Source organism: Austrofundulus limnaeus, unplaced genomic scaffold (assembly GCF_001266775.1).
Source record: "Austrofundulus limnaeus strain Quisiro unplaced genomic scaffold, Austrofundulus_limnaeus-1.0 Scaffold562, whole genome shotgun sequence".
Taxonomy (NCBI): domain Eukaryota; kingdom Metazoa; phylum Chordata; class Actinopteri; order Cyprinodontiformes; family Rivulidae; genus Austrofundulus; species Austrofundulus limnaeus.
In genome coordinates, this window is record NW_013952964.1 from 216,337 (window position 1) to 226,968 (window position 10,632).

General features: G+C 41.1%; 1 protein-coding gene across 1 annotated transcript in view; it reads left to right on the plus strand.

Annotated features, from left to right (window-relative positions):
- Positions 1-10,632, plus strand: part of fat2 (FAT atypical cadherin 2) — a gene marked incomplete in the record, with an annotated part of 140,869 nt that overhangs the window by 21,207 nt on the left and 109,030 nt on the right. The window contains 2 exon segments of the mRNA XM_014026517.1: positions 3,180-6,447; positions 9,465-9,776. Coding sequence (XP_013881971.1) covers positions 3,210-6,447; positions 9,465-9,776 — 3,550 coding nt within the window.

Below are 10,632 nucleotides of genomic sequence, written 5' to 3' on the forward strand. Positions count from 1 at the left end.
GGTCTGGGCCTCCCTTCTGAAGCTGCTGCCCCCGCGACCCGACTCAGGATAGGCGGAAGAAAAGGGATGGATGGATGGACGTTGTAAGATAAGTTCAGTGTTCATTAACTGAAATCGAGACGAAAACCATATAAATATTGAATAATTTAAAGTGTGAAGAGATTAGACCATACAACTCAGATCTGGTTACGAGTGAAGCTTTATTGCTCCCRACTGGAGAAGCCAAGCTGCGCTGCCTGAAACTGGAACTTCCGGTCCTCTTATACAGTGTCTTCAGTGCCTGCTGCGCCCACTACTGGCCTACGGCTGAATTGCAAACACTCAGACAAAAAAAAACCTTTCCTGTATGTGTCAACGGTTATTATTATGTGTTGTGATTTTGTTTCAGGCATGTAGCTAACGCTATTTTAATCAAGACATAACAATTGTCAATCAATAGATTATAGAATCAATACTTAAAAAGGAAAACTATGAATATAGTGTGGTGCTTCTAAATCAGTTTCTAACTAATAAATTCCTTTCAACATCACAGTGTTTGCTGCAGAGCTGCTTAACTRTCTTGGACTTCTAGCTAGCTAATTTAGTAAATTTGTGGTTCTACAGGTTTGCTGTCTTCATTCTCCTCTGGTTCTGGTCCAACATGTACGGCTGGATGGACAAGTCTTTGCGTGTTGACATAATTTTAATTAATTTATAAATTTAAAAGTTTCTTTGCTTTAGATGCTATCAGAATGCAAAAATAACCAAACAGGGTGGAGTGGATAATAATCACTGGGACTTGGAGGGGGCGGAGTGTGAATCGCCTTATTTGCATTTACAGAGACAGCACCAAAACGAGTTGATCTAAGATAGAGTTGTGAAGTAACTAAGTACAAATACTTTGTTACTGTACTTGAGTAGAAATTTTGGTTATCTGTACTTTACTTGAGAAATTATTTTTAGCATCATTTTTACTTCTACTCCTTGCATTTTTTAAAAACGTAAGAAGTAGAAAGTACATCCATCCATTATCTAAACATGCTTCTTCCTTTCAGGGTCACAGGGGTCACTGTGCGAGGGGCGGGGTGCACACTGGACAGGTCGTAAGTCCATCACTGGAAGACAGTCATTCCTCCAATTTCATTCTGAATTGTTATTGTTAAAAATAATGCTATCTTCAATGCTATCTCATCCAAAGGAAAAAAAAAAATAATAATAATGCTATCTTGATATATTGTGCCTCCTGGATAGAGTGAATTTAATAGTAGAAGAAGACGTTTACGAAGTATAAATATATATCATTCTGACACAGCATTGGATTGTACACAACCTATCACNCTAACCTAAACTCAATTCACACATTTGTCCTAGGCTTAGGTCTCCATAAGTCCCCACAAGTATATTCATCCATCCATTATCTAAACATGCTTCTTCCTTTCAGGGTCACAGGGGTCACTGTGCGAGGGGCGGGGTGCACCCTGGACAGGTCGTAAGTCCATCACTGGAAGACAGTCGTTCCTCCAATTTCATTCTGAATTGTTATTGTTAAAAATAATGTTATCCTGATATATTGTGCCTCCTGGATAGAGTGAATTTAATTGTAGAAGAAGAAGTTTACGAAGTATAAATATATATCATTCTGACACAGCATTGGATTGTACACAACCTATCACACCTTTAGAAAAAAAAACATTTTTTGGAGGTAATCTCTCAATAAATGTAATTTTGGAAAATCCAAATGCTCATTTTTACTCAATATGTTATAATACTTAAGTACTTTTTATGTCAGAATTTTACTTTTGATGCTTAAGTACATAAAAAACAGATCCTTTAAGACTTTTACTCAAGTAATATTCTTAGAGGAGACTAACTTTTACCAAAGCAATTTCACRATCAGATACTTGTACTTTTACTCAAGTATCACTTTGAGGTACTTTATACAACACTGATCTGAGACAAACCTCAGAACAGGGCTGAAAGATGGGCTTGTGGAGCTACAATAAGCAGGAATCCAGTCCAAAATGTTGTAATTCCACTTTAAATAGACGCCAACTGAATGATTTAAATGTTAAACTGAAGGATTTATAAGCAAGGATATGTCCCAAAACTGAAGATTAAAACAATAGATCACTTGCATACCATGTCCTTTAATATGGAAATCTAAATAATGAGACAAAACACTGACAATAAAAGAAATTTTAGGGTTGTCMAACATGCCAAAAACCTTAATCTTAGAAAATAATCATCTCTGTAAAGCAAACTTTACATGGATAAAACAATCTAGAAGTKAAGCCCCATTTCAAACCACTTGTACCAATGATTTTGATGCAATTGTAGAACAGCAAAGTGCAACAATATGGGTTATGATGAAGATGAGTTTTTAATGATATTGTTTTATTTTGAATTAATGCAGCTGAAACAGAATCTAAACCCAAGAAGTAGTCAACTACCTCAACATACCTTGTGTTTTTTAATAAATAGCATTATTGGTCTAAACTTAAAACCAGAGTTAGAGTTTTTATTCCCTTTCCTCCGAGGTTTATTACCTGTATCAAAGGTCATTTGTCTGTTTTTACAACAACATAGTACAAACTGCCATTTCACTGAATCATGCGAAAAATCCTTTCGGCACAAATTTCATGCCAGGCCACGTTTCTGTGAGTTGGTGTGAATGCAGAGGTTTGGTGACTCATCCCAGGAGTTACAGCCACAGACAGTCAGCACACATCACAACCGTTTGCTTTCAGATCAGGGCTGAGCCACCTGCTGTCATCCGCATGATATCAAGTCATCAGTGTTCAAATCCCTACTCATGCCTCTGCCAAAGTAAGAGCTTAAAGTAATAAGTTTGAAGATGGTTTCTTTCCCGACTTTGCTCTAAAAAGAAATAATTAGGAGGATCTGGCTGGAATGGCTTCGAGGTAATTTGCTGCTTCTGAAACAGCGTTACTTGTTTGACTGTTTTTTTAAGGGACAAGTTGGGACAAGTGAGACGCGGTCCTCCTTCTGGTGTTGTTAGATTGTGTACTGTGTATACACAATAGTGTGGGTATTAGTTATGAGTACAAGTGTATTATGTGTTCTTCTGCAGATGTACAAGTTGATAGAGACATTAGTGAAAACCTCCATTGTTTTCCCTCAAAGGCTTCTTTTGTTCTTGATTTGAAGCATGCTACATTTGTCTTCTGCTCTCTTCACAGGTTGGAGGGTCGGCCTGAGGGGTACTAAAGATGGCAGCTTCAGGATCAACACTCCTCGTTTTGATCACATTTCTCCTCCATTTGGTGAGGTGTCACAGTGCAATGGGAAAAGAGAAGGACGGCTCTTTGCTAAGCTTCACGCACCATCTCTACAACGTCACCATCAAYGAAAACTCTGCCCCACGAATGTACGTCGAGTCGCTCGTTAAGATGGGCGTCCGACTCACAGATCCACTGTGGGACATCAAATATAGCATTGTTTCGGGGGACGAGGACGAGTTTTTCCAAGCAGAATCACTGTCCGTTGGGGACTTCTGCTTCCTCAGGATTAAAACTCGCAGCAGTAACTCGGCTCTTCTTAACAGGGAGGTCAGAGACMGTTACACTCTCACCGTAGAGGCAACAGAAAGCACTTTTGATTTCCAGGCGAAGACCAAGGTGKTTGTCCACGTGCTCGACACTAACGACCTAAAACCCCTGTTCTACCCGGCATCATACAACGTGAACCTCAGAGAGGACACACCGCTGAAGTCGATCGTGGTCCGAGTCAGTGCCACGGATGCGGATGTGGGGAGCAACGCTGAGTTTTACTACTCCTTCACCAGCAGAGCTCACCCTTTTGCYGTGGACCCTTTCACCGGCACGGTCATCCTCGTCAAGCAGCTCAATCATACCCGGACGCAGAAATACGACCTCACTATTTTAGCYGAAGACAGGACGAAAAAGATATCAGGTGTTCAGAAATTTGGGAATTCTGCCCGCGTCACAGTRAATATTCAAAATATACCCAAAGGAGCTCCGGTTGTCACATCTTCTCTGAAACCTGCTGTGTTTTCAGATGGACGTGTAGATGTTAATGTCCATGTGGAAGAAGGAGTTAAACCTGTGGATTCTCTTAATATTGTTGCTGGGGATCCCCACAACTGTTTTGAGGTTATTCCTTTAGGTGTACAGGGCACCGACTTCCAAGTGATCTCTACTAAAAGGATCGTGTGGTCTCAAAGTCCTTCTGGGCTCAACCTGTCCCTTCAAGCTAATGATAGGAGTTTGCCAAGTTTACTTTCTCYGATTACACAAATCCACATTCCGGCTGATCATTACACCCCTTTGGCATTTTTGGAGGAYACTTACATTGTCACCCTGAGTGAGTTTTCACCTCCTAAAACTCATGTTGTTAGGGTCTCTGTCACCTCCTTACATAATAATGTTACCTTCAGCATCAAAAGTAACTCAGACAGTTCAAATTTCAAGATTAATCCGAAATCAGGAATAATTATAACGGAAAATACATTTGACTATGAGAGAAAAAATCGATTTGAATTTGATGTGGTAGCCAATCGCGGTGAAGCAGAGACACATATTGTGGTCAAGATAACGGATGAGAACGACAACAGCCCACAGTTCAAACAGACGTCCTATCAGGAAACAGTGGCTGAAAACACTCCTGTTGGCAGCAGTGTGCTTAAAGTTGTGGCTTCAGATGTTGATAAAGGGAAAAACGGTTTTGTGACGTATGCAATTGCAAACTCTGAACCTTTACCTTTTACGATAGATCCTTTCACAGGCGTCATCTCGATCTCCGAACATTTGGATTATGAGTTGATGAAACGGCGGCATCACCTGAGAGTTTGGGCTTCGGACAGCGGCAGCCCTTTTAGCCAGGTCAGCGAATGTCCCGTGACTATTACTCTTATCAACATGAACGATAACGTTCCTCTGTTTGAGAGGGTGGACTGCAACACCACCATCCCACAAGATTTACCCGTGGGACGCACGATYGCTGAGCTATCAGCCATCGACTTAGATGAACTGCAGCAGCTGCAGTATGTCATCGAATCAGGAAACGAGCTCCAAGTCTTCATCATTGACGCTGTTACTGGAGCTATTAGTCTCAAACGGCCAATTCCTCGACACGAAGGCTCGTTCACCTTGAGAGTTGTAGCCGAAGATGGTAAACATCGTTCTGAGGCTTCAGTCGTCAGGGTCACGGTTACRAACAAAGGTGACGAGGCAACGCTTCACTGCTTTGAAACAGGCATCTTTAAACAGATGACTGATAAACTGATAGAGTCAATAAAGCCTGTTTTAATTAATCAGGAGGAAGAGTCGTTCTCAGATATTTACATTACCAACAGACACTCCCCCAAATTTGTTACAAGCATTCCCACGTCTATTGATGTTGCTGAGAACCATCCGCTGAATTCCACCATTCTACAGTTCAAGGCCACAGACGCTGACTCGGGGTTTAACAGTAAGCTGGTGTTTGCCATATCAAGTGGGAATGAAGACGGCTGTTTTTCCATTGACACTTTTTCTGGGGAGCTTTATTTAGTTTGCCSTCTGGACCGAGAGAGTAAGGAGTTGTACATTCTGAACATCACGGTTTACGACTTGGGGTTGCCACAAACGTCCGCGTGGAAATTCATCGCCGTTAATGTCATCGATGTCAACGACAACCCTCCAGTTTTTAACCAGCCCAGATATGTCATCCGTGTGCCTGAAAGCACAGAGGAGGATGCTGTTATTTTCACAGCTCGAGCCGTAGATGTAGATGCAGACATGAACGGAAAAGTGCAATATTCTCTGCTGACGTCCACAGATGCATTTAGAGTCGACGAGCTGACTGGGGAGGTGATTGTGACGGGTCATCTGGATCGAGAAAGTTCCCCCCACCATGACCTCTGGATCAAAGCAAGTGACCAGGCCAAACATGACCCCCAGTTGTTCTCCATTGCCCACCTGCTGGTGATTTTGCAAGACGTAAATGACAACCCACCTAAATTTGAACCTAAAGTGTATCACATAAAAGTTGCAGAGGATGTTCCTGTGGGAACGCTGCTCATCTGGGTGGAGAGCGTAGACCTGGACTCGGGTAGCGGAGGCCTCGTCACATACAACCTCAAGAACACAGAGGGTGGGATCTTTTATCTGGACCCCTCCACTGGAGCTTTGACCCTTGAGCGCGAGCTGGACTTCGAGAGACGGCCGGCCTACAACCTCACAGTCAGAGCTGTGGACCACGGCCTTCCTCGCTCCCTCTCATCATCCTGCTTTGTAGAGATCGAGGTTTTGGAYGTCAACGAGAACCTCCACAGGCCGGTTTTCACAGAGTTTGTGTACGAGGCCGGAGTGATGGAGGACGCAGCTGTCAGGACATCTGTCGTGACTCTAACAGCTTCGGACAAGGATGTGGGCAGAGATGGAGTGGTCCGATACCACATCAACGATGGCTCTGGAGTTGGAGTGTTCTCCATTGATGAAGAAACAGGTAAAGAATGTTTTTTTTTTTTGTTTTTTGTTGAAAAGTAAAAGCTATTTTTAAATAACCAAATTGAGCCTGAACATCATAATTTATATGATGTCATTAGAATATTTATCATGTTCTGGTTACTAGAAACACATAACAAGGTACTAAGTACCTTTAACTGTGTGTACTGTGTACTGTTTTACCAAGACTGGAAAGAATATGAAGCAACTTTACTTATTTTGTTTTAAAAAGTTGCAAAGTCAGCCTTCAAGGTTTAAATATAAATGATCATATCCTAGAGAAATAAAACTTATTTAGCCAATATTGTCTCACCTGCATTTTTAAACTTAACTTTTTATTTGTCTAAAGCTCAAGAAACACGTTTAATGTTTGTTGAATAAAACTCTTTTTTATGGAAACCTCTTTCACTAAACAGGAAGAGGTTCTACACAGACACTAGATAAGATTAATCTTTTTTTTGTTGTTTTTCTGATCAGTCATTTAATAATAATTCATCCTGATGATCAGCTGTTAAATTTTGATTTCAAACATGACTCACGTGGAAACATGCAGAAGCTACAAACCAGGTTCAGGTGATAATTTACGCTGTAGTTTACCAGCCGTGAAGCTCCAGGTCGCTGCTTGTCCCGACACAGATCTTGGAACACAACCAAAATTCCCAAAKGAGTTTCTAAACGGAGCTTTCAGCGAGGATGTTTATGTGGCAGCTCTTTTCTGAGGTGAAATATGGACACATCCACGAGTATCAGTTCACCACAAAGTCAAAGTTCAGAACCTCATAAAACCGTTTAGTAAATTAAAGATTTCTTCTCTGGCTTTGACAAAAAACAAAYTCAGGATTTTAACAGCCTCATTTCATCATGCTCATAGGATGAAAAACGTTCCCCCTGGGTGGGGTTTGAGGTATTTTTCTATCAGTATAACGTTTGTGGAGGATCCCCCCGCAACCCCGCAGCATACTGTCCTGCATTCCATTAGCCTGCTGCACTTAAGGCTCAGATAAAATCTGAGCAAACGGCTCTCTATCATGGTGAACCTGTGCTGAAACATAGCCTCTACCTACACTATAGGTTTTTGAATTCTCCCTCAGGGGAATTAAACTTAAACTGCTTCTAAAGACAAGTRTGAGCTGAAATTTTTTTTATTGTAATTTTAATTATTTTTTGGTTTACAACCCTCTTCTTTCCTCCTCGACAGCCTTTGATAGGCTGCTGTAAAAAGTAAGCGGGATTTTCACAGCACAGATTTGTTCCCACATTGCTKAGCAGGGACTTGTTAGTTTTCTTGTTCAACCTTTGGAACCCAGCAGGTAATTTTTTTGTTACACGGTGCACACTTTTTGTTTTCRTTAAAGTTATCAATATTAAAAATGAAAGTAAGGAATGCATAATCTGCTAGAATGCATTTTAAAATCTTAAAGTGCCTCTGACATGCATCTCTCAAATACAAAAAATCAAAGAAAACATCTTTATATTTAAGAAACTTTGCATATTACACAYAATTTTACATATTTTGTCACACAACTGGCAGATTTTCTTCAGGATTTGGCTCAGCTAAAATGAAACCGGAAGTGACATCAAAGGGGAACGCTTTAAGAAAAGGAACACCCTTATTTTTTATTGTAACAATGTTTGAACTCTGACTCGTCATCTCTTTGATAATGACTCAAAATTATCTAAAGAAACATCAGGGTCTTGACAGTCTGTAACCGTGTTTCCATCAAGGCTTTTTGATGCGCATTTAGAAGTGTCACATTAAAAATGCGAAAATAAAGTCGGATGGAAACAGTAAAATTWAAAAAAAATTCCTCAATTCGCTAAAAYGTTTTTACGCTCGCTTGAGGTGGTTTTTGGATGATTTGCAAAGTAGTYAATGCGCACAACGGGAGATTGAAACACGTTTGCCGAACAAATTCTGACGTAGCGCATATTTACCTCACGTGACGTTCAGCTGTTTCCGCTTTCCTGCCTCGTCCCGGATGTTAGCCCTGCGTAGTTGCACGTGCCTTTCTGCTGCGTAGTTTAACATTGCRTTTATTTCCCTATACGTCTCCTGGCAGCGTTAAACATAGCCTGTACTAGCTGAATAGATAGAATAATTACAACTTGCCCAATAGCAAGGCATTCACGAAAAAATCGCTCCATTGTCCCGAGATGATTAGCCTCTGCTAGTTAGCAAGTTTCACGTCCTATTTAGTACCTCAAAGCTTGTTGCCGACGTCTGACATAATCACGCGTTGCGTAGCCTCGTCTGACGTAATCACGCGTTACGTAGCCTCGTCTGACATAATCACGCGTTGCGTAGTCTCGTCTGACGTAATCACGCGTTACGTAGCCTCGTCTGACGTAATCACACGTTGCGTAGTCTCGTCTGACGTAATCACGTGTTGCGTATAGCCTCGTTTATTCACATCAAACAGTTGAGATGGAAACTAGATGGAAACAGTCTAGATTTGAATTTTTATTTATTTAATTTTTTGCGAATTTTGAAAAGTTCGATAAAAATTCACTACAACTGGATGGAAACACGATTTGTGTTGTTAGCTGTTGTAGCAAAGCTTTGTTTACATGCAGACATTCCCATTTGACATCACTTCCTGTTTCATCACATGCAAATATCTCCACAACTGTTCATCTCAGCAGAGTGAAATTATTTTTGCAATATGTTATCAATGTTGTCTTTCCAAAAAATGCATTCATATTTATTGCAAAAAAATTAATATCACAGGAACTTTAAGCTGAGCAATTTGTTGATGATCAAAGGAAGCATTTGTAGTACTCTSARCTACTACCACTTTAAATTTTMGCTCATTATCTGTAAAATAAGGCTAATTAAGTTTGGAAGCCAGGTTGACTCCAAAAGCTAATGGGTTGCAGAAAAACCTCATATATTACTTTACTAAAAAACAAAATAATGAACCAAACATGCACACCTGGAAGTAGGAAATTAAATAAAATTACGTAACTAATGCATCTTACTGTAAGTAAAGTTAATTTTTTTGTTTTTTTGTTTGTTAGGTGTGATCCGTACGTCAGAACTGCTGGACCGAGAGACGGTGCAACAYTACTGGCTTTCTGTTTACGCCACCGATTTGGGCACCGAGCCCCTGATCTCTTGGACTCACGTCTTCCTGGAGGTCCTGGATGTCAACGACAACGCCCCGCAGCTTTCCCAGCTGGTGTACTTTGCATCAGTCCAGGAGAACGTGGACAAAGTCAACTCTGTCACCCGAGTGTCTGCCTCAGACGTGGACACGTCCTCTTTGGGGAAGCTTTCCTTCCAGATGCAGGAATCTCACAGAACCTTCTTCGACATAGATCCGAAAACAGGTAATTTTATAAAGGTTTTCTTACTGCGTTGTAGTAATTCAATGAGCTCTCTAAACAAATCCTTTTGCAGCAACATGAGGTGACTTTTAATAAGCATTGTAGAATAACGAGACTCTAAGGGAATATTAWAACATAAAATAACAACCGTGATGTCAGCTGGATTGTCTCAGTCTGCAGCCAAGACCATAAATCTGTACCAGTAAATCTGTCTTACTAACTAGCTATTTACAGGCACCCTAACATTTACTGAACACTGGAGACAAACAAACATGTCCATGGATTAGCAATGAGGTGRTGCAAAAACCAACATTTCTTTCAACGGGGCAGCTTTTAAAACAGTTAGACATCTGTAACTTAWACTGCCTGTCAAAGTTAAGTCACAAAAACCTGAAATTCTATGGCCCGGTATGAAAGCAAAATTAAGACTATTGTGCAACCAGTGGTTGCTACATCCTTGTAGCAGGAGGCTATATCTATTCCTAAATCAGCTATTGATCTGATTAATGACAGGACAGCACCGCTAACTGAAAGGCCGGCGCTGGTAAATGAGGAGACTACTCATTTGTGTTAGCATCGGAGAGGCTAGCAATTAATATGGATAAGCTGGCGTTGGCATCAGACAGGCTAGTGACTAGCATGGACAAGCTGGTGTTAGCACTGGAGAGGCTAGTGACTAGCATGGACTAGCTGGTGTTAGCACTGGAGAGGCTAGTGACTAGCATGGACTAGCTGGTGTTAGCACTGGAGAGGCTAGTGACTAGCATGGACTAGCTGGTGTTAGCACTGGAGAGGCTAGTGACTAGCATGGATAAGCTGGTGTTAGCACTGGAGAGGCTAGTGACTAGCATGGATAAGC